The 24,844-nt window shown below is 39.2% G+C and overlaps 1 protein-coding gene across 4 annotated transcripts in view; it reads right to left on the reverse strand.

Annotated features, from left to right (window-relative positions):
* Positions 1-24,844, reverse strand: part of TBC1D1 (TBC1 domain family member 1) — a 114,848-nt gene that overhangs the window by 85,787 nt on the left and 4,217 nt on the right. For all 4 annotated transcript variants that reach the window (XM_075752323.1, XM_075752325.1, XM_075752322.1 and 1 more), the window contains exon 2: positions 20,464-20,979. In XM_075752323.1, coding sequence (XP_075608438.1) covers positions 20,464-20,880 — 417 coding nt within the window. In that variant the 5' untranslated portion in view covers positions 20,881-20,979. The remainder of the gene's footprint in view (positions 1-20,463; positions 20,980-24,844) is intronic.

The following is a 24,844-nucleotide window of genomic DNA, read 5'->3' on the forward strand; positions in this document are numbered from 1 at the left end:
GCTGTAAATATTTTTGAGAGTCTTCACAGTATGTCACTGCTGAATGATGTCTCACAAGCAGTTGCATTAAGGGTATAGCCACAACTATATTACCCGAGAACTGGCCTCTCCTGGTGCTTCTGTATTAACTCTGGTGGTGATTTTACAGCAGACCCTATTCCCTTTTGAAGCTTTTTCCTCTGAACTGTACTTAAACATGTTTTGGCAGCCCTTCTTCTAATGAATGACCCCCTCTGCCCACATTCACTGTTACAAGTTTAATTTCTTTCCTTTCCATGTACACAAAAAGGTCTTCGTAAATTCAGTTAAAAAAAATGCAAGAAAAGAATACACCTGCCAGTAATCACTGAATCATGATTCAGCCTTTGTTTTTTTTAAACACCCACTTTTTTTTATCCTTTATTACTTAGTTTTCACTGTTCATCAGGATTTCCCTGAGTCTTGTCTCATCCCTTCCCATTCCAAGTAGTTTCTACTTTATCAGAGGAAAAAGATAGAAAGTAACTACTGTGAGAGTACTGTTTGTCATGTGAATTCAAAATGTAATAATGTTTTGGTTCTTAGATACAGCTGTATTAAAAGACACCAAACCAAAGATGTGTATTTAAGGAAACATCAGACTTTTATGGCACCTCTCTATGAAGCAAGATGCAACACATAATTCATCTGGATCCACTGAAGGAAAAGAGTAGTGAATCCTCTGGATTTCATCCTATCCAAAGACTCAATCAAGCCTGACTAGCTTCTGAAAAGATACTGTGGGGAAGAGTGAGCTTTGTTACTTCTTTTGGCTAAATTATAAGCAAACTCCTTTTTTCTCAATACAAAATAAAATAAAAAATTATTCACAAAACCAAGCTACCTTACCAAAGAAGATCCACATGATGAAAGACAGCAAGACCTGACAGCTTACCACTGACTGGCAGTGGCTGTCCCCTCAACACAAAGCATATAGGAGCACACTGCCCTGGGCTGCACATCCACGTTGAAGATGGAATCAAGCTCTCACCAAAGAAAATGGGATGACTTTCTTGGTGGTTTCCAGATACTCAGTAGAAACAGAAATGACAATGTCTTGGGTAATCTTTGTACTGTTAGTGAGTTAAGAGTGCAGACTCAAGTGTTATGGCTATTTGCTAACTAGTAGCAAATATGAAAAATGCAGGAAGTTGGGCCAGTGCCCAGAGATAACATGCATCTTTCACATGAATAACGTAACATTCCCATGTGGCAGACAGAAGAGAATGATTCCTCACAAGAGCCCTGGGCACTGACTCAGGAGCAGAGCCCTTTCCAACTTCTCTTGTAGGTTTTAGCTTTACACAATTGTCTTTTCAGCCACAAAATTTGTAACTGCTAAAATGCTTTGATTCAAGTGACACTAGCATTTCCCACTCATGAATGAAAAGCAGGGTTGTGATGGGTTATCTGTCATCTTCCCTACAGCAGTATCCATCCTCTCTCCAACAGAGCATCACAGCATAAGAGGGTTACCATGTGCTGAGGCTCATTTGGGATCCTGCATCTCAGTGAAAGGACTGAGTGAAGGAGAGATCTGTGAAGTGAAAGATGATCCTACACCACGTAGGAGAGAAGCACAAGAGCCCAAGGGCCATGTTGCTCAGCAGAGTGGAATGAAGTCCTCCTTGGGCAAAGTTAGATCAACTAGAATGAGGTCATGAGAGTATTAAACGATAAAATGCCTCATGAGGTTTAAGTAGCTTTCCTAGCTTCTACCATTATCTTAAGATTCTTCCCTGTGGGTCTGTTTTGGACAAAGAAGCAGTCAGACATTCTTTTCCCTTGGAAAAGGTCTATCCAGAGAAAATAGATTGTTTTTCTTATGCCCTATTATAAGGTAGTTCTGGGTGATGGCAGATGCTGTGCTGACCAGTCAGGTATCTTAGCATTTGATTCAGACAGTTCAGAGTAGAAAAATTTTGGTGAAGTCCTTAAACAAGGGACTGGAGAAAATACTACTCATGGGATGCGGAACCTATCATCCCCTAAGGGACCTCTCATTGCATGAGGATGTTACAGAGAATACAAACCCAGAAAAAAGTAGTCTTACCTTCAACACCTGAAGTGGGCTACAGGAGGAGAAGCTGATAAGATGACACTTTTAGATGTACAGTATATGACCAACAAACATAATGCATGCCACAGGTACCCATAAAATCCAAGTACAGAGGAAAAGCAACATTCAAAGAAAGAAAGGTAGCCAAGGGTATACATACAATAAACACAATCTAGCTTTAGGGTCCTAGTCCCCATTCATAAATATTAAGGCCATCTGATGCAAAACACTCATCTGGACTAAAATCATCCTGCCACTTCAAACACTTCCAAAAAACATTGATGAGTAAATTTTGGATTGGCAAGCTTTATACTGAATATTTTTCTTCTTCCCACAGACAGCAAAAAAACACAACTTAAAGCTGTCAGGAACTTTGCCATGGGTTCTGACTAATTCCACTCAAGCATGATCATATGTCTGCATTTGATTAAGATCAAATGTGCGCTGCTGAGTGATCAAATTGTGATCAACAGATCAGATCTCTATAAATGAGCAAAAACCTACAGGCTGATTCTGCAGGTAAGTCCAGGCAGACTTGTGAAGAGATCACTTTGATCTGAACAGTTGGATGCAAAAAACCCATAAGGACAATGTGGCAAGTGAGCAATGGGGGATACTCAGCTCATAGCTGGGAATTGCCACACAGAGACATCAGAGGTTCCACACATTTATTCTGTTTTGCAACAGAGGGTTTTCTGGCAGCTGTGAAACTGGAGCAGGAAGAGTGGAACATAGGCAGAGGAAACTGGCAAACTGCAGAAGCAGATTACAGAGCTCAAAACAAATGGGGATGGTCCCAGTTATCAGTGACAAAGACACAGGTCCAAGCCCTTGAGACCATCAACTGGGTCTTGACTGTGGCCAAAACAGTTGGAAATCTGTTTTTCTCCTTGCAGGGCAACATTTTTTGGTCTTCTCAGTGTCACCAAGCTGAGGGACAACTAGCTGAGCTCTCCAGGCTGCTGAGGTGGTTCTGGGGGAGACAGCCGGAGCTCCACAGGGATGACACACACTTGCACACACACCCTGACACAACTGGATAAACCATAAAATGTTAATGATGCAAGACTGCTTATTTTAAAAATCCCCCTGACAATGGGACATGAAGGATGTGAGAATTAAATGGAGATTAATGTCCCCTGGCACTAGTGCAAAGGACTTTGCACCTTTTTCCTCCAGCCTCCTGCTGCTTCCTTGTGGCAAGCACTGAAAGGTCCCAGGAGAAAAATAACCTCTCAAAGTTTAAGCAGTATTTTCTGAAATGCAATTCATTAAAGGTTATACTTAAAAAGTGTACCTCGATCTTGAAACTTATATGGCTAACCCAAGTTACTCAGATGGGAAAACAGGCACTTCATTTGAAAATATGTCTCATTTCCTTTGTGGAGAAGTACTACCTCACAACAGAAAAAAATTACATACTAAGCACTTCTACTTCCAATAATGGGTAAGTTACACAGTATAAAAAGTCTAGAAAGTGTTGAGGAAAACCAGACTATGAACAGAAAATGACAACTCATTTGACCAGTTAAAATCAAAACAAAATTATAAAATTTATCAATTCCCCATGTCCTATGTTAGAGACATATACTATGAATGCCTATTTCCATTATATGGGACTTCATTTTAGTTAAAATGTCCATATTCACTTTATCCTATTAGAACACTCTAGTAATGAATAATATAAAATAAGCAATTTTGTATGCATAATTTTACAGAGTTATAGCCTAGCTTTTTGTTCACATAACTAACTAAAAGCACAAAAATACTCTCACCGCCCTGAGCATATTATTTTGTGTACTTTAGTTGCAACAGTAGGAGACTAGGAAAGTATACTGGGTTCCACAGCATGGAGAGCCATGAAAAGCAGCCAGTCTTCTCAGTTCTCCAGAATTTACTTAATAACTTAATAAATCTATTTCTAACAGCATTGATTTCTCATAACTGAATTCAGCCGCAATCCCCACAGAGAATACACAGATTCTACTGACTTGTACTGTAGTTCAGATACTCTAAAGCAACACCCATTTCAGTAAACTGAAAAAAATTAAGTGAGAATAAAACTAAGTGTTAACCATTCCATCCCCAACCCATAATATTCTTGGTTTCCCTGGAAAGAGCTTAACAAAAAAACCCATCAGTTCAGGTTTATCTCAGGTGTAGGGTCCAGAACTTACCTACAGGCAATGAAGCTATATTGCAATTTACATATGATAAGCATCTGGGTGTAAAAGCTATTCATCTAAGGATTCAATCCTGCCCTCACTAAACTCACAGACCAAGTTGTTACTATATCCTTATGTATCTTAAATGTAGATAACAAAAAAAGAAACAAATACCATATTGTTCTCTTTTGCATAATCAAGCTGAAAAAAATTAAATTTCTGTAACATTGCCCTCATATCATAAGCCCCCGTGCTCTGGTGCTCTTGGACAAAATGTAGGTGGGAGAACTTCAGCAGCCTGCTGAGAACTATGGCAGCCCCTTGCAGTTGATTAAGAAGTGCACTCAGCAACCCGCCTGGCCCTCGCTCCACACTGCTTCTCATCATCAGCCTTACATTTGATTACAAGCTGCAGCACAGTCCTTTCTTAGATATTTCCTGCGTAATGTGGAATTGAGATTACCACTGGAACCTACTAATATAATAATTTGCATGTATGGTAATTTTCTATGGTGCATATAAATCTTTTTATGAACTTATCTGTGATTTTTATTTTGCCATGCTGTGCTGTTCATTATACTCCTTCTCAGCTGTCTTGAAAGTGGAAAATTTTATCAGCGATGTTCTCTTGCATACACTTTCAACTTACTGTTTCTTATCTCTCCCCTTCCTACCCTCTTCTCAGGGCTTATTAACCATCAAGCATATCTTTGGCAATGATGTGGATTCTTTTGCTCTTGTGATTCTATATATTTTTGGCTAAGTCATACCATCTTTCAATTACAGCAAAAGCCACAAAACAGCAATAAGCCATCTTTAAAACCAAGATTCAAACACTGTCTCTATCAATCTGAAAAAACTCTTTCCCCATGATTCAGTTATCCATTCAAAAGTTTGCAGCTCCTGGTTTCATTACAAACAATATTTGGCATTTAGTTATTTTAAGCCAATTCTGTTTGGACACCTAAAAAACACACTGGAAAACATTTGTGAAATATAACACAAAAAACAATATAACTTAAAATATAGCAACAGAATTTGTCCTTATGGCTCTTTTGTGGTTTTGATAAAGCTGCATTGCTTCAAAGGGCTCAGGATATATTACTGTAAGACACCACTGCACATTTCAGCCACATGTGCTGACTGTGCTTCCGCTCCTCTGCCAGAACAATGGAAGCCTTCACACGCTGAGTCAGCTATCCCACAACCCCGATCCATGCAGACCGAATGTGTTCCCTCACTACAGGTTTCTTTAACCATGTCTCATCACTGAGAATGCTAGATAGCTGCATCATTTCATGTAAGACTCTCGGAGTAGGCAAAATTTGGGAAATGTGTACATATTTTCAGGAATAAATCCCAAAGTATTATTTGGCATGCAGTAACACTACTGAAATAAAGCTAAAATAAAATAATCAAGGGCCAGTTGTGCCATTTCCTCCCTCCTGGGTATTCCCGTACCAACAGGCAATTCTGGCATTTCAGGAGAAACCTGCAGGCAGCTGGACGGATAGGCTGGACAGCTGAACTCTTCACTCAGACGATCTGCTAAGTTCAGATACTGCTGCAACTTGTGAGTCTAAGCTCACATATCTGAATGTGTTCACAGGCAGAAAGACCCAAACAAGTAAGTCTCAGAAGTAGCTGACCAGGGTCTTTTACCCCAGGATGTAATAAATTCTCAAGTCTTCTGTTGGTTTCAATCATAATTTATGAGTAGAATGTAGACCAGCTTTAATTCTTTCTCCCAGTTTGTTTCTAATGTGCAAAAAGCTGTAATATACAGCCAAACAGCAAGAGCTTAAAAAAATTAAGAATCAACTATTACATTCTCTCATTGTAGATCCATAATGTCATCTCCATATGCATGCTTTGATTCCACTTATAACCCAGTTGGGATGGAACTCCAGTTAAGACTATTGCCTGGAAGTCTAATTCAGGTGCAGCTGAGCTGTTTCAAGCTGGCATCAAGCCTTTCAGAACAGACTGATATGGCTGTGCATATGTGTACGTGTAAAAGTCACTGAGGGTTATCTGGATACAGAAGATTTGTCACATATGTAGTTTTTATGTGAATTGTTGGAAATGCACAGTCTCAAGTTGTGTGAAGAGATTTATCCTGAGACCTTGACAGTTTGCATTCTATAACTCTTGCAAGAAATGTACCTATAAACCAGAAACCTATGCGTTGTTCGTTTGAGGTTCCTGGGAATGTTTCTGACTTTTGCAATCCTAACTTGCATAAGGATATTCTACTAAAACACAAAAACTGAAACAGAGGGAAAACCCCAAGAACTTCATTTTAAAGAAAAACTTGAAGCATGCCTTCTGATAGTATGGAGCCCACTGAAAACCTCCTTGCAGCAAAAAAGAAGCCTGCACACAACCAATGCATGCACTCTGAGGTTTGTTGTCCTCTGGATTAACTAGTTCATATTCTGAAATCCTGCAAAAGTTTATAGAGAAATTTTGGTCCTTATCCAGATACAAGCATATTATATCAAGCTCAGAAGATGAATGAGAGCTAATGTTTTCCCATTTCATCTATCAGATAGTCTGCTGAGGGGAACTGAGACATCCCAGAACATCATCAGCTGGTGCCAAACACTAACCCCGGTTAAGCATGTGTCTTGTTTTGTGACTTTTAATACCTAAGAACAAACTATATTTTCGTACAAACTCCAGGAAAACTAGTATTTCAGTTCTAGAGATAGGATCTCTACCTACTATTGGTTCTTGTGCTAGCTCACTGCATAGTGAAGTATCAACTCATTACAATACTTTTTACAGGGATTTATGGCCAAAAAACTCCATGAGAACAGAACTTAAAAAGAACAATTTGGTAAAAAAAAAAAAGTAAAACGGGAATGATGGTACTGAAGTTCTTATCGAATGTATTCCAGGGTCTTTTGATTGATTTCACTCAGTCTTAGATAAGCCTTCAGTATCTCTAAGATAAGGTGAGGAATTCCCCTGCTGGTGGAAACCAACAGCAGGAAGGTGAAAACTGTCACAGCTATCGCAGTATCTTACATTTGCTCTGGACAGCCACTAAGTGGCACTTAAACACCTCGTCTTACGCCATGGTGAATCTGCAAACTGTTGTGAAGGGAGTGTGGGGGAAGGAGTTAGGCACTCGGAGGCCTAATCTCTTTTAAGAACAATGAAGTTCACTTCCTACAATTACAGAAACTTTCTAAGGGAAAATGTTACTGGCAGAAATGCTACAGTGTTTCACGGAAGGAGAAATGCTGTACAGAGCTCTGCGGAAGCAGAAATGCTTCCTCTCCTACATCCTGGTCCTGCTTTAGGAATTGCAGTGGCTAGTTTCCTAGATCATTACCTGCTATTGTGCCATTTTGAAATATGCACTTAAACCAGGAAAATGGAAGCGTCTCATCGCTGCTGGACTGCAGGTCCAACTGAAGTGGCCCTAACATCTTAACTCACCTTCTAGAAATGCCTCTGAGTTCAGTTCAGTTAAAACTCTGCAGGGACCAACACTTTGTACTTGCAGAAGCACATTATAATGGGGGTTTAGTAATCAGCAGAGAATCAAGTGATGAATAGAGCTTTGCTTTTCTTAAGACTTTAGTACATTATTGCTTCCTAGACATATGCAATATGTTAATTTGCATTTTTAATCAAAGAAATAAACCTAGTTTTCCTAATAGTGGTGTTTAATCAACTATGTTAATTATTCTGAATATGCTAATGAAGTATAGTTATCATATTTCTTTTTACCTGGTTTAAAAGTGCTTCTGTTTCATTAAAAACTTTCTAAAGGAATTAACTACAGAAACTGGAAACCATTTTTTCCTATATGAACGTAACTGTCATTGGAAAAAATCTGAAGCAGAAGACTATATTAGATATTTTAGGTGCTAACAACCAAGCACGTATCTGCAAGCATGTTTAACATCATTATTGCAAGTATTACTGTTGTCTGCAATAGAATTAGCCTGAACTTAAAGTGCATACATGTTTTCAGCATCCAAGACTCAGAAATAAGATTTATATAGAACTTACTTTTTTGACTCTCCAACACACACATACATTTCAATTAGTCACAGGTTTAGATGTAAAATACACCACCAGATATTAGCTGCAAGCTCTCTTTTTCACCTTTGTGGTTAATGTGGCCTCTAGAAATCTCAATTTAACTAAGTTATGAATGTCATCTTTTATTCTCTCTTCCTGTGAAAGTTCATTACGTTATGATTAGCACAGCATATAAGCAACAAAGCAACTCAACAAGCCACAGTGCATCATGATTACGAAGAATACATTTTTAAAGCACATTCTGCATCTATGAAACTAGTTTTGTGGGAGGTTTTTTAAAGGTTGAAACAAGAAGCTCGCAAATGAAAAAGCATTCAATCAGTTATGTAGAAGGATCAAACTTAAGCCAATGCAAAAGGAATCACCAGCAGTGAAGCTGGTTTTATGACCGGCAATAGATCTCAATCACTGTCACTCTGGGAAAAGGGGGGGGAGAGTGAGAAAGAAAGGAGAAATCCACATCAACCAGTAGTTTCATACAAAGGACAAACCAAGTAAGTATAAACTGGCATTATGCACTCAATCCTTCTATCAGATCCTCGATGATCAACCTTTAGGGCAGACACACATATCCATTTAAGCCTGTATTTGTCCAGTCACACAAATCATTCTTTAGGAAAATATTTCCCACAGCCCTTCCCGTAACATGATGTCCACAGAGAGGGTAAAAAAACAGAAATATAGAACAACTGTGTCTACACTGGGCAAGGGAAAGCACTGATTTTACGACAGTGATTTGTTACCATTATTCACTGTGACATATAACAGGATGGGAGACTGTGCTGCTAAAGTAAATACAGCGGTTATATATGTCTCCTCTGCTTTGGTTTTCTGCTCCACTACAGCCAAAGAGCCCACATCTGATGACCTTGAGGGCACTGCATAAATGTCAGCCCAACGCAGGCAAAACTCTAAATGAAAAGCTGATTGCATGGAAAAATAAGGAGCTATTTCAAGAAGGTGATTTAAGCAGTATCATAATTTATGAATTGGCATCTTCATATTTTAATGTGGGTGGCTTGAATTTGTACATTAGGGACATTTTATAATCTGAAAAAAAGAAAATACAATTGCCTGAACATGAATGTTGATGTTTAAGTAGCTCCAAGTAAGCTACTTGTTACTTCCAAGTAAGAAACTTGTGAAGCAGAGGAAATAGAAAGGTTTTAGTTTTACTAGTTTTGAGGAAAGATCACTGATGTAGGACCCAGTCCTACAATCTGATTCATACCAGAACCACTCCTGAGTCTGTCTGGAGAGATTGTACTAACCTACATGACAGATACGGCCTTTGTTTATTCATATATTGGACAAAGGCTATCTTCCCAAATGTTTAAAAACAGACTGTACATACTTTGAATGTTCTCTTTCAGTAACTAAATTACACTGTCCTCAATATGTTATTGTACTGTGTGCCACAAAAACTAACACTGTATTAGATCAGACTGATTTTTTTTTATAAAAAAAGTTCTTTTTCAAAGCAGGCTTTTTTTCCCTTTAAAATATACTTTCTGGTTTTAAATTGCATCCAACTATCACTGCACCACGTACCCACCAAATTAGTTTAAAAACATCTCACAACTGTGCATACTTTATATTACTTAAGATCATTAAATGAAAAATAAAAACCATCTACTGAATCTAGATTAGACCTTCTAACTTGTGTTTGGAAGTCAATATGGCAGCATTCTTCCCAATGTCCTCTAGTCTTAAATTAACTTCAGCAAGCCACAGCAGTGAGTAACTGCAGGAAATACATTGGAGTTCCTTTACCATTAATTATTCCTTTTTGTAGTATCATAGATTGAGCTTAATATTCAACGCTGCTATAAATCAAACAGTATTTTCTGAACTGTTTTAATTCTGTATATGCAACCTGGGTTTCTAGACTCATTCTCTTTCTCACTCAGAACTTTTCCACAGACACAACTCATACTTTTTTTTTTATTTGCCCAGAATTTTCTGCTGGCTGTGAGTTGGTTTGAATCTATAGGTCTGACTGGGCTGCAAGGCAACGAGGAGACCCCTTCACTTACTTTGTGCGTATTGCATCCAACACCTTTGCAGAAGGCAGACTTTACTACACTACAGTAAGGTGAGCTGAATAACTTTGCTGTTACCTATTTTGTTATTGTTACTGCTTGTGAAGCTGGGGGATTTAACATGTTTAGTGCTGGGGTAACACGTGGATAAACATAGCTTCTCAGCTGAAGATCTGCATTGGACTTTGAGAACTGTGTGGATTCACCAAATTGTCGAGTTTTCACATTCATCTTCCATGCTAAATTATCTTCAAGCTTATTGATCAAATTTGAAGACTACAGCATCACCAAACTCTTGCAAAGTTTAGGAAGTTGGTCACAGAGGGTTAACTTATTTCTCAGTGAGGGTATCGCTCAACAAAGCAGAAAGAAATTATTCCAGCTGAGAAACCGAAATAAATAAAGCACAGGATGAGTACCAGAAAGTTAGTGCCAGAGTGAGGTTGAAGCCACAAAAATGAAGAAATTGTCATATGACAGTATTTCACAACACATTCAACCCATCGGGGCAAGTTCACTAATAATTGTAAGACAATTAGGTGTAAATCACAGAAAGGTACTAAAAGGCTTCCATTTACCATAACATCTTCACCCTAACAGCAGCAGACACCTGACTAAGGTATTCACCAGCACACAGATTGTCCTCATGCTGTTTATGTCTTTTTAAAACAAAGCTACTCCATCTTTGGACTCACTGGGCCAGTACTCAGTGATTTCTTCTCACACAGTGCTAGCAGAACAGATTTCAAAGTCTGTGACACTTTGTCTAGGTGGTTCTCTCTACAGAGGCCAAGTAAACCTGCAAGTCTCCCTGTGCACCTCCATCCTCTTAGCCCTACTTTTAGGATCTATGTCACCATACAAAGAAACAACATCAGATTTCCTGCTGCACAGCCCATTCCCTTTGGAGTACCTCTGGTGCTGCACTCTACTTTAACCATCTGCTTGTGAAAGTACCAGGAAAAATTTGTCCCAAATTACTTTATGTTCTCATTTTAGTTTCCAAATTTATGTCAACTTGGAACTTGACAAAACACCTAAGGTGATCTAGCGATGTACAATGAGTTGGTTTGGAGCAGAATGCAATTCAATTTTTTTACCTTAGACTCTGAAACAGCTTGACACAGAGCTGGACACACATCAATGCCAGCACAAAGGAAAATACTGAGAATGTATGGCAAGGGATGGATCAGATGAGGTAAGAATAACAGAACTGCCTCTTTTGACAGAGGACAGCTATTAGATCTCCTCATTGTATCATCAGATATTACACTTGAACTACAATCCCATGGTAATTTAAGACTGACTGAATTGGGGATCTGAGGTCCAGCCTTCTCTCTGCTCTAGGTAGTGTGGTTTTACTTCCCCCCCCCACTCTCACAAAGGTACTCATGAAGCCACTCTGATCAGGTTAGGATGCTAATTTAATTGAAGCTGTATCACTTTTCCTTTTGGAATATTTAAATCGCTCTGAACTGCCTCACTGAGTGGTATCACAGCATAATACAAGAGTATGGGAAAAGGTGGGAATGTGCAAGTCAGCAAGCAAGGGAGTGCAAGGTCACCAGAAGCTGGACTCAGACTAGGTTAAGATGTTAAGAGCAAGCTTCTCTTTGGAGATATGTAAGTCAGCTCTTCTCTGTGCGAAGAGGAACTTTCTGAAGGAAACTACTGTAACTATAGAGGATGCTTGGATATTACGGCTCCAATTACCTGCACCTGACTTCTTAGGCCACAAGCATCAGACCTTGTAAGACAAAAGGAATGGGTCATAATCACATAAGAAGCCATCACAAACCTGCTAATTATGTTTTATCTTCAGTTCCACTGTTTTGTATTTCTGCTACAATCCCCAACAGAAAAAGTGAAGGAACAATAAATAATCTTGGCATGAGCTCTGGATCTAAAATGAAGTGCACATAACAGCACAAGTAACACACAGCTACTTTCAATATTAAGTTGAAAAATATACTAACAATGTCATCTGACACAGAACACTATACTGTTGAAGTCACAGTAAGAGCTTTTATTAGTCATTCTGTAGTAGAAATTTCTGTATGATTTAGGAGATTGAAGAAATCACAAGAAAAATACAATTTTATGTTGCTGCCACTGTAAGAATGGGAATTGGCATTTCTCCTTTTACAAACCATGTCATTAATTTCATCTTCCTTGGTAAGACATTATCTCTGACTTTAAAGTCAGGAAATGGCACTTGTATTGCACAAATTACTTCCTCCATGTGTGTTATTGTTTAGCCCCAGCCAGCAGCTAAACTTGCTCATCCCTTGCTGGGATGGGGAGGAGAATCAGAAGAAAGAGGTAAAACTCATGGGTTGTGATAAGGACAGTTTACTGGGACAGCAAGGAAGAGGACAATGTGATACACAATTCAATTTGCTCACTGCCCTGAAACCCAATGCCCAGCCAGTGCCTGAGCAGTGATCCCTCCTCCCTGGCCAGCCCCCTTTATACGAGCATGACATCATATGTTATGGAATACCCCTTTGGCTAGTTTGGGTCAGCCATCCTGGCTGTGTTCCTTCCTGGCTTCTTATGAAAATTAACTCTATCCCAGCCAAAAAACAGGACAATGTGGCAATCACACGAGGTTGAGGGAAATCACACAATACTTCTTATAAAATGGAGGCGAACACAGGAGCACTTAGCTGAGCCAGGATGTCACAAAGTCACTCTAGGGTCTGACAAGTGCCCTGTAAAGGCTTGGAATAATGCTGCTAGGGACAGGGTCACTGGCCACTAAAGCTCCCTGAAAGAAGAGTTCACATATATGAATCCTTTGAACAGATCCCAGGATAGAGCTCATGTAGTCAGTTATGCTCTAGGCTCAGGATGAGCATAAAGCCTGAGTAATTGTGTGAGTGTCCAAAGCACAGCTGGCTGTTTGCATTACATACAACACTCCATTAAGATTTACACAGCTAAACTTTGACCTACTTTATATACCAGCGTATGTATATGCACAAATATGTATTTGCTTTTTCATTTGTTCTGTTGGATTTTTTTCCTTCTGTTTTTCACATTAATTTCTCCAGTTAGCATTTGGGAGACAGGAGAGATTTTCTAAACCAAAAAGCAATGCTAGTAGTTTGCAATTATGTAGATTCCATCAAAAAACCACAAAGGTACACATGAATAGGAGGCAGAAAACAGCCAAATTAAGCTCTCAGTTGCACTGAAATAAGTCCAGTTACCTCATTTTGTTTCAGTGTTTTCTGCTTTTTGCAAAAGAATAGCCACATTTTAATCTCCCTAAACTCATCAAGCAGTAAAATACAGTAGAAAAAGATCACCTCTATCTTTAAAATTATCTTGCCTGAATTCTTTTAAGAAAGGGAAATAGTGCTATTAAAATTGAGATACTTGGTGAGGCCATATCTTAGAGTCTAATGTAAAAACAAGTTGTGTAAGAATTCTCAGTCATGAAGCTAAGCCTCACAACAACTGCTTTGGAGTTCACTGGGCCTCTGCCATTCCTTTTATAGATGAATAATGTGAAGTTCCCTCACAACATCGGCTCTGTGCAGCCTCACAGAGAGCTAAGTGTTGATTATCTGAAACCAGCTTCTCCAGCACATAATCAGATCACAAACAACATGTAACAGAGTACTGCATTCCAGGTAATACAGCATGATCTACTTAGGTGCATAAGCTATTGTAACTCATAAAAGTAGGTGAAGGTTGTTTAATAACATAGTAAGTGTTAAAGCAATTGGTCATCCAAAAAAAATTAAGACCTCTGACAAAAGGAGGTATCACTGTTGTAACCAAACAGCTCAACAACAGGGCAAGTGCTACATTTTACAAAGCACCTCAGTGTAAGATGGGGCTTGTCTGTGTCTGCTATGGGGCAGATTTGGCGGAAGCAAAGTCCATGAGCAGGCTCAGGTCTCAAGAAGGTGTCCCAGTCCACTGCAACCATACGGGCACTGCAACCATATGGGCACTGCAACCCTCATGGCAACTTGCCTGCAGCTGCCAGAACACCAGTTCCTAGGCCGAAAACTATCCCTGATTTACAACACTACAGGACAAAGATTTAGAAGAAGCAATCAGACTTGTGCATGTCTTGTGCAGCTGTGATCCTGCTTAAATCACAAGAAATATTTCTCTATAAAAGAACAGTTCTATCCAGTGTTTTGTCATTATACCATTAACAGCTCTGGTAAACACAAGCATATATTACAGGCTGTTATGACAACTTGTGTCCAGACTCTAGGAAAAAAAACAACAGCCAACTAAACTTAACCTTTTCAAAATCTGAATGGAACTTTTTTTACATTTCTTCATACTCTAGTTCTGCATCAGTCATTGATAATATCACAGAAATACTTCTCCTTAGACAAATCAGGCTCACGTTTCTAGGCTCTCCCTCAAATCCACTAAACCTCCAGTTCTTATCGCAAAAAAGAGAAAAGGAGAAACTTTCAAACATTCTGAGCATCTGATTCACTAAAAAAAAGTGACAGTGCTGTCTACAGAGTTTTACTCTGCATACAGGAACTTATTTTATCCTGTGACCAGGAAGAACAGGTGGATGAGGCACTCTACAGACAGCTAGAAGTAGCCTCACATTTGCAGACTCTGGTCCTGATGGGAGACTTCAACCAGCTAGGTATCTGCTGGAGAAACAACACAGCAGGGTATAATCCATCCAGCAAGTACCCAGAAAGCACTGATGACCACTTCCTGACACAAGTGACACAGGAGGTGATGAGGAAAGGTGCTCTGCTGGACCTCATACTTACCAACGTGGAAGGGCTCGTTGGGGATATGAAGGTTGAAGGCAGCCTTGGCTGCAGTGACCATGATATGGCGGAGTTCAGGATGCTGAGAAGCAGGACAAAAAGCAAGATCACAACCCCAGACTTCAGAAGAACAGATTTTGGCCTCTTCAGGGATCTATGTGAAAAAGTACCATGGAATAAAGGCCCTGGAGGGAAGAGGGTCCAAGAAAGCTCGTTCTTATTCAAAGACCACCTCCTTCAAGCTCAAGAAGAGTCCATCCAAGTGACCAGGGAGTCAGATAAAAATGCCTGCATGGATGAACAAGGAGCTCATGGCAAAACTCAAACATAAAAAGGGAGAATGCAGAGGGTGGAAGCAGGGACAGGTAATCTGAGAGGAATATATAGGCACTGCATGAGCATGCGGAGACATGGTTAGAAAAGCTAAAGCCCACCTGGAGCTGAATCTAGCAATGGATGTCAAAGGCAACAAGAAGGGCTTCTATAGGTACACAGGTGACAAAAGGAACACTAGGGAAAATGTGGGCCTGCTGCTGAATGGAGCACAGGACATGGAAAAGGCTGAGCTCAGATACTGAATGCCCCCTTTAACTCAAACTTCTGTGAAACCATTAAGTTTACAACTGTTGTTATTTATTTACAACAAATATAAAAGTATAATAAAGGGCAGTACAACCTTAACCTGCCTTAAATCTAAACTAGCCCAGTACATTATCAGATAAACTAGTGACCAGTATTCCATTTGCCAGCCAAAACATCCATCAAATAAGATTAAACATACCCAAGTAAAACAAATCATTTGATACACCAAAGAAAGATCAACATAATGGCACACGGAATTACTTTCCCAAACTGAAAATAAGAACAGAAGTTACTCTTCCTCTCTAATGTTTTGGCTACTTTGTATCTGCTGTAGAGGGATATCCTGTGACAGTATGCCATTAGCTTCTCACTATCTATCTCTCTCACTCCTTGGAGTGAATGACATACTAAAGCAAGGTATCCTACAAAAGGACAGTGGGGCTGTGTTTGTGGAGAATGAGCTCATGAAAGAAGCAGCCCACCTCACCTACAGTTCCAAACACTTTCAAACTACCACATCTCAAGCGCAGGACAAAAATGCCAATAAATTGTAATATATATAGTTTTCAACAACAACAATTATGTCAATAGCACCACATTTCTGTAGAGCATAAGCAAATATCAGACCAGAGGCCACTGGGAAGATATGTAGGCTGGTAGCATGTATGTTTTCATGTAAGCCATCACACTCCCACAGTGCCCAAGCACTCTGGCCAAGCTGTCCAACAAGCCTGCATTCTTATGAAGGTACTAACCTGCAAGCACAGATTTACTGGAGAGTTAATTTTTCCTCAGCTTCCACCACCATTACTCAACACAGTATGCATAATCCCCATCTATGACCTACCAGTAGTCTTCATAAGCTCCCTGCAGGCAACATAATTGAATCCAGCTCCATTCCTAAGCATGTGCAAAGAACACACATTAATGCTTCAGCCCCACTCTCAGGCAGGAATTACTCAATCACGAGCACCCATCAGAACCTCCACACAATGACGGTGAAAGGATAAGAAACTCCACTGTCTAACTAGTGGAAACTTTATTGAGGTTATATACAAGGAAGGAAGGAAAGCAGGCTCCAGATCCCACATCCAACAGATCTGCTTAAAAAGGGAACTTTAATCCACAACAGAAGCTCTCTCTAGGCAGTGTAAACCCTACCTTTTAGTACTAAGTGGAGTGGAATAATCTCTATATGCACACACTTGTTTTCAATGTGTAACGTGCCAGGAAAACTTCTCTCATCCTTCCCAACTTACTGCTATACCAGCAGGGAAAGTGAGCAGTATACTGCCGTGATGATGCAATGGAAATAATTATACAAGATCCTACAGAGTTGTCGTGGTTCAGCCCCAGCCGGCAGCTGAGCACTACGCGGCCATTCGCTCACCCTTCCCCGGCGAGATGGGGATGAGAACGGGAAAGACCAAGGCAAAACCCCGTGGGTTGGGGTAAGGACAGTTTACTGGGACAGCAAGGGAGAGGGAAACAACAACAGCAGTACTTACAACAGAATATACACAACAGGTGATAACACCAGGCAACTTACCGACCCGACCGGACTGGACCAGATACTCAGCCCCGGACCGGAGCCGCGCTGAACCTGCCCCTCCCCGACCTTTTATAGGGAGTATGACATCACGTGGTATGGAATAGCCCCCGGGCCAGCTTGGCTCACCTGTCCTGGCTCCTTGGGAAAATTAACTCTATCCTAGCCAAAACCAGTACAAGAGTGAAGACAAAACCCACAACAGAGCACTGCCTTTTCTTTCACTTCTAAAGAGGAGCAGAACAAAGAATTCCTTGCAAAGAATCCTGACATTATTTAGCATTAGTTACCTACTGGTTTCTTCTCTAAAGTGGATATGTTAGTAATGGAGCAACAATGAACCTAACAGCCCTGTACTCATATCCAGAAAAAACATTGCACGCATTCCCACACCTCCATCAATTCTAGATTTTAGCTAAAATATTATCCAGCAAAAAATCATCTCCCATTAGCAAAATGCTTTTGTATTAAACAGTAAGATAATCCCTCACTAATCAAATATGTGTTCTCGCTCAATTTGTATATATAAAAAGGTACATCTGCAGTTAATGGACTGCAGTCTATCAACAATGCTGATGCTAAAAGCCTGACCATTCCTGGGTTTCTGTACTTTCTACTACTTCCAGAGCTACTGGTCTGTCTGCATGAAGTTCAAGTTCCTTGTCCACCTCTTCAAAGGCCTTTACTGTTTAGTCTTCTACACCCCTGCTTTTGTCTTAACGTACTAATCTTCCTAGTCTACTTCTCCCACAGACATCCTTCTGCCCTCTTTTATTCTACTTATCCTAAGGTGAGGATATACTCAGAACTTATTTGCAAAGCCACGAAAGTGCCTTCTACTTCAAATCCTCAGTCAGATCTGACCTAATCTGAAAACTCTTTGTCAAATATAACCCTGCTACAGATTTATCTATGCAGATACAAAGAACTGTGGCTCTTGCAGTTTACAATAGTATAATTACTGACTGGTTGATTTTTTTTTTCCCAAAGAAAAACAGATGAAGTGCAATTATCACAATAGTTTGGATGCCCAAGATTGATGGGTAAAGAATTGTTACGAACATGTAAACTCTGTGACTAAACCTATCTATCTGGACTACTGTGTCTCTTTTGCAGAGCTGAAGCAAATAGAAGAAAGAGTTCTCAGGAGCAAGAACACCAGCACAGGAGTCTGCTGTAACATAGGCTGCCAAGGTCCAATTTCTAAAATTTGTTTCTTCTGAAGTTGAACATAAGCTGCAGCAACATAGTGCTAAATCCTTCATCCCAATTCACTTGCTTTTAACAAACAGCTCCCTCAATTTGTAACGAAGGTATACAGTACACTCCTAAGCTTTCAAGTTGGGTATCTGCAAAACAGGTAACATCAATTCACTCCTCTTGATAAATGCATAAACACCAATTAGCTAAAAGGCATTATATGACAATGTTCAGGGCAGAATAACAACACCCTATAAAGCACAAGAGACTTACTTAAAAGGTAGATTAATCAGAAATTACACTGAATTTAAGTAAAAGAGGTAGGGCTTCACTTTAGGAGATAAGAACACTTGGCATTTCCATTATCCTTTTGATAAAACATAGGTCCACAAATGCTAATTAGGTGTCTACCTCCTAATTAGGATCCTAGTCTGCAAAAAAGTCAAGAGAAACAACCCTTACAATCAAGGCAAGTTAAGAGACATGGTGGAGGGCAGTTTTTGAAAGGACAGATAGTCAAAATAGGCATTCAAAAATTCTGGATGTTGTCTCCAAAAACATGTAGATGCAGCTGCAAATTTAACTCTTTCATTTCAAACACGTCTAGGAATTTGATCAAACATGGAAAAAGTACTTCAATCTTCTGTTGCAAAAGAAAATACAAAAGAAAACGTACTGAAGGCAATCAGTGCTGTGCACTCACCACAATCCTGTAAAATCACAAGCAAAAGTAAGTACATAAGCAAACTGCAAAATGCATTTACCATCTTCCATTCAATGCCAAGTTCCGAAACATCTATTCCTTATTTTTGTTCCCTTACATATATAAATTTGGTATTCTACGTTTAAACTTGACAGGATTTCTCACTTGAATGCTTATGATTTACAACATATTTGCCTTCTAATTTACCAGAACTGCCTTTTTATCTGGGGGGATTTAACTAAAGCTGTTTCCATATGTTTTGAGCTCTAAGCTTGAGACCACAGATTTGGAACTGTACAATGTTTTGTTATTGGGCAGGTTGGCATAAATCCCATGTGTAGTGTATATTCACATAATACCTTCAAGGTGCTTCAGCAGGACATCTCCTACGAGTCAAGCAAGCAGCATGTAGCAAGATGCTGTTTTCCAACATTATAAGTACAGTCTACACTCAAGAGGTGAAGGATATGTTACTGTTTTGTCCCACAATAGCTTTGTGCTAAATCCTACTCACTCATTCATGAGAGCTATTGTCTCACATTACTCTCAAATAAAAGAAGAGGTTGACTATTTTTAATGCTTCCACCTTTTCAGCAAGGACACAACTTGCTCCTAGGAAATGCAGACTGAGCCAAATCTCACTCACAGTGTGAGACGCGCACACCCAACCCTGTCTCATGCCATGCAGCAGCAAGCCTGCATGTCACAGTGTCGCAGCACTACGCTGTGGCTTCTCTCCCATTCTCTGACACTACCTGCCAGGCTCTGTGGATTACAGAGCTAGGAAGAGGTTTCCACAGTGTCCTTGTGGTTGGAGGTATGCTGCATATGGAGGCTCCACCCTACACCCTCCTCCTTCTGAGAAAGGAGGTATCACTATTTCCCAGTCACATAGGTCTCAACAGGAAAATAGAAATTTGAGAGGTCTGACTGTAGGATTAGATAAAGTTCACAGTGACTCAAGGGTGAAATCCTAGTCCTAGTGACATCAACAGAAAAACTCTCACTGAGTTGTGGGCCAAGATTTCAGCCCATATCCCAAACTAAAGTGTTTTTTAAGCTGATGAAATTCAGCCACTGATCCTGTAGGAGATTTACACACCTTTCACTTCACATCTGAGCAGTTCAAGTTCAACTGAACCATTAATATCAAGTACAGTGACACTTGTTGGTAAGTTTTAGTGAGATCCAGTCTCTAATTGTAAATACAGCCTTAAGATCTTACACTGTAATGAAAGGTTTCAAACAGCACAAAAGCAACTCCAGGTTTGCTTGCTTTGTTTTTTGTTGTTGTTTTTTTTCTTTTTTACTTACTTTTGTCTGATCATCAGCTTTAAATACATAGCAGATACTTCGCTGATTTGCTGCTCCATCCTTTACCAGACAAGCGAAGTAGCTTGGATCATGGCTGTTGTGAATCAGCTTGTGGACATGCTGTGGCTTGTATTCAAACAAACTTGAATAAATCAAAGGATCCCACTGCTGGATTTTCCCTGTGTCTGGTTCACATCGCAAACTTGCTGGTGAAACATAAAGTCGGATTTGGGTGGCACTAGGTTCTTCTTTGGAAGACTTTGTACTGAGCATCCGGATCTCTGCCACAATCCAAGGCAGCATTGACATGGTGGTTAGGGAATGCACTGACAGCGAACCAACAAGCTGGAGACTGAAACTTGCTGAGAAATCACTCGGTGTTTGATACTTTTTAACTTTGAATGTTATTGGCTCCATTTTACAGTCCTTTAGGGAACCTGGATTAATTCACCAATATTTCAGTTCCATGGAATGACAATATCTGGACAGTTCCTTTGATTGAGGAACAGAAGAGTTCTGAAAGGAAAAGAAATAGTTAAGTAGGTGCAGGAACCCAATTAAAAACGAACTGTCAGTAACACAAATAATTTAATAGCTTAACATCAGAAAAGACACACTGATCATCTACCATGACCTATCTAGCAAGTTTCCCCTACATTGGATCTTACTGTTTCAGGTCCAACAAACATAATAGTACTAAACACGTTGCTTGGAAATAAGTCAGTCATGATTTAAAAGTTGCTTTACAACCCTTGCTAAACCATCTAATGAATAACTAAACTCAAAAATGCACATTCTTTCTAGCCTCTGTCTGTTTCATGGGCAGGTGCATGTGGATTACACTGGCCTATTTCAATCCTATTATTATAGGAAGAACTCAGCTGAGCTATTCTGACCTTTATGACAGTCACATTTGAAAAATAAAGAAAAAAAAGGTAATCTTTCTTGTTCATAGGATGATTTTGAATTTGACTACTAACATGGAGTTGTTTCCTTAGGCATAGTTTGCCAAGTGATCATGGGCTGTTACCAACCGGGCTTTTTGATTAAATAACATCCCAGAAATTGTTGTCATCTGAAAAAGCTAGCAGCAGTCAACTGACTGATCACTGATAAACCTGTCAGATAGCAGAGACGAGCAACAATCCTTACAGGATCTCACTAAAAAACAGATGATGATTCAGAATTCATGATTGCATTTTGAGGCCTTTCAGCCAGCCAGGAATACTTAATGCTTGCCACATTGATATTGTATCATTTTCATTTCTTAAAATATCAAATGAAACCAAGTTACATACAACCTTGTTATAACTAGCATCTACTACCACTACTGTTATTACATAGCAGCAGTTTTAGTAACAAAACCAAATAATTTCATTTATCTATCAATTTAATTTTGCAAAATATAGTCTATGCAAACAGATAGATGAGCATTTGTTTTACTACCATGTTTTAACTCCTCATTAAATGAACCTGGTTTCAGCTGCTACATTAGTTTGTGTGAGACTGATGAGAAGCTGACAGCCCTATAATTGCCTGTGTTTAAATACCATGACACTAGTTTACGCTCAGCCTTCTGAGAGCTTCCCATGAAAAGACATATTAAAAACAACATGAGCAGTCCCAAGAACTCCTTACTAAACATTTTTAATTATATTTGAACACTTATTTAATAAATGGCATCTGTTTATTGTGGCAACAATATTTCTTTTCTTTGTTCATCTACAAACATGATTACTAAAACCAGCAGTATTTTTCTCATGAGTTTTCATTAAACTTTGTCCTTTATTTGTCCGTGTAAAAATATTTTCAAACTGAGTTTCTAACAGTGCTTCACCTTGTTGAAAATTAAAGGAAATTTTAGGATTAAAAACAAACCTTAAAAAACATTTCATGATGGAAATTCACTTGGAACTAAACAAGTGTTTAAAATGCAATTAATTTGCAAATGTCCGAGCAGGGAAAAATGTTTATGCAGTAACTGGCAGACTGTAAAAACAAGAGAACTGCAGAAACCACGTGTTTGGGTACTTTTTTCTTTGGAACTTTTGCATCTTTTGACAAATGAACTCTGTGGCAGCACTACCAGTTCCAAGGATGCCAAATTTAGCAAAAGAATCCACTAGTGCAGGTTTTAAAGACACTGTTTGAAGAAATCATCATAAGTAGCATTCTAGATGTGTAGAATATTTTTTTTAAAAAACTTTTTTAAACCTCTGTGTGTGTCTCTGTGCATGGGAAGTGTGGGGAAAAGGGCCATGAAAATCCAGATTTTATATTCCTTATTTCAATTATACTACAACTCTTTTTCATTGTTTTTTTTTGTTTGTTTGTTTCACAAACAAGCAAGAAAACAACCATCTTTAAGATGAATATAAATGCATTACATCATATGGGACAGCAGCTTCAGGAAGCGTTTTTACACCTTATCAACACAGACTGCTAAGCACAATTATCATTATAGCTTTGCATCTGTCAGGAATCAAAATGGTCTCTTCTTCTTTGAAAAACTATTACAAATTTTTTCTCCTTAACTGTAACAATGAAAAATAATTCAGCAACTGCAGGGAAGATTGGATTAATTTATAACTACAATGGTGTGTAGTTTGAAAGACATAAAAATTGAGTTTTTAGCTTTTAGTGTTCTCATCATTTAGTGGCATGCATAATAATTTCAGGATAAGAAAGCCTAAGAAAACTCCATTCTTAGTTGAAAACAGGAGAACTGAGCTACCACACAGATGATGACCTATTAGCCACGTACTTTTTGTAAACATATTTCTCAATTGTGTTTTCTCAGAACTCTTTTTTGAAAAATGCAATTGAATAAAAACTATTGTAAAATACCACAAAGTCATCCTCATTTAAATCAGCTTTTCAAGGAAGAGAAGATTCATTTGGATTACCACCATCTACCATGCTCTTTTACCTCAGACCTATAAGGCACTGCAGCCTCAAATAGGAACAAATATCACAATATAATACATTATTTGCATGCTAACTCTAAGGACTGAATTGTATTTTAGAAAAACAGACTGATACTCTGTCATACTTCAACACTGTACTGCTGGAATGTATTTAATATAAATGCAAAGCTTCTTGGCATTCATCTCTTTTTAACAAAATAAATACCTTGCAAAGTCAACAGCATAAATACTCCAATGTCTGCATTTGTTATTTCTAAAGAAAAACAGTTAATACTAAATCAAAACAGTTAACTAGAAGCCAGAATGCTAGTTTTTTTCCCTAACATTAAGAGGGGCTAAAAGTGCAGTTTCTCAGAGAACAAATTTAGCAGCATCAGAAGGTCTCCTTATCTAACTCATATCATTCTGTATGTTACTGTGCATGTTTCGCCTCCCTTTTCCAGCCATTCTTTCTTTGTTTCCTCCTCCTGTCATTCTTATCTTAATTTACATGCAAATTCCACCAGAAATTATACCAATTCTATGCTGCTGGCATTAATGTCCTTTACATTTACACCAAGGACAAGGTTTTACAAGACCATGAAGTATTTATGTACATGCTTAATTTAGACCTAAAAATAGTTCTGTTCATCTCAACAGGCCTATTCCCAGCCATAAAATTAAGCATACCCTATGGCCAAAGAGTGTCCGTGCTCTGAGCCTGTCCATGTCTGCCCTGACTCCACCACTTGGAATTTTGGCACCTTCACCCATCTCTGGTTGTCACCGCTCAGTTCATCCCCTCTAAAACTTGGCTCTGCAGGCACCATACCCATTTACCATCCACATCAGTACAGTAGGCTCAAACAAGCTTTGTCTTCCTCCCAAGTGTCTGACTGATTCACAAACAGCTTCTTCAAAGCAAATGTTTATTTCACCTTTAATTCAAGAGAGAATAGAAAAGGTATAAAAATAAAGTCACCCACTTGTTTCCTTCCACCTAAACTTTCATCTTCCCTTGAGAGCTCTAAGTGCCATTCAGCTCCATTACTCTGGGCTGGGAGAAGACTACCAGGCTTTGCTTTGCACACAGGCTGAATGTCTCCAGTTGTTCTCCCAGTGCTCACGGACATAACTAGGACAGCTCCTCCTTCTCCCCTCCATCAGCATCTTCTGAAGGATCTCTATTGCCCTTGCACTCAGAGCTGCAAACAACTAGAGTGGCACTCCTCAGCTAACAGCTTTGCTGCTGAGAAATGTTAATATTCTCCAAACTGTATCTTAATGTTGCCACTGTTTAACATGCTTTGATTTAGCTGTATTTGCTCCATCAGCATAAAAACAGCCAGGCAAACTGTAGCACATATGGTATTTATACAAATCACACTAATAAATCCAACCCCACCTTCTATACTAGGAGACATCAGACTGACTCACTAATGTGAAAAATACACATGGGAACATATGTGTGCTCT

The sequence above is a fragment of the Balearica regulorum genome, chromosome 4, assembly GCF_011004875.1.
Source record: "Balearica regulorum gibbericeps isolate bBalReg1 chromosome 4, bBalReg1.pri, whole genome shotgun sequence".
Taxonomy (NCBI): Eukaryota; Metazoa; Chordata; class Aves; order Gruiformes; family Gruidae; genus Balearica; species Balearica regulorum.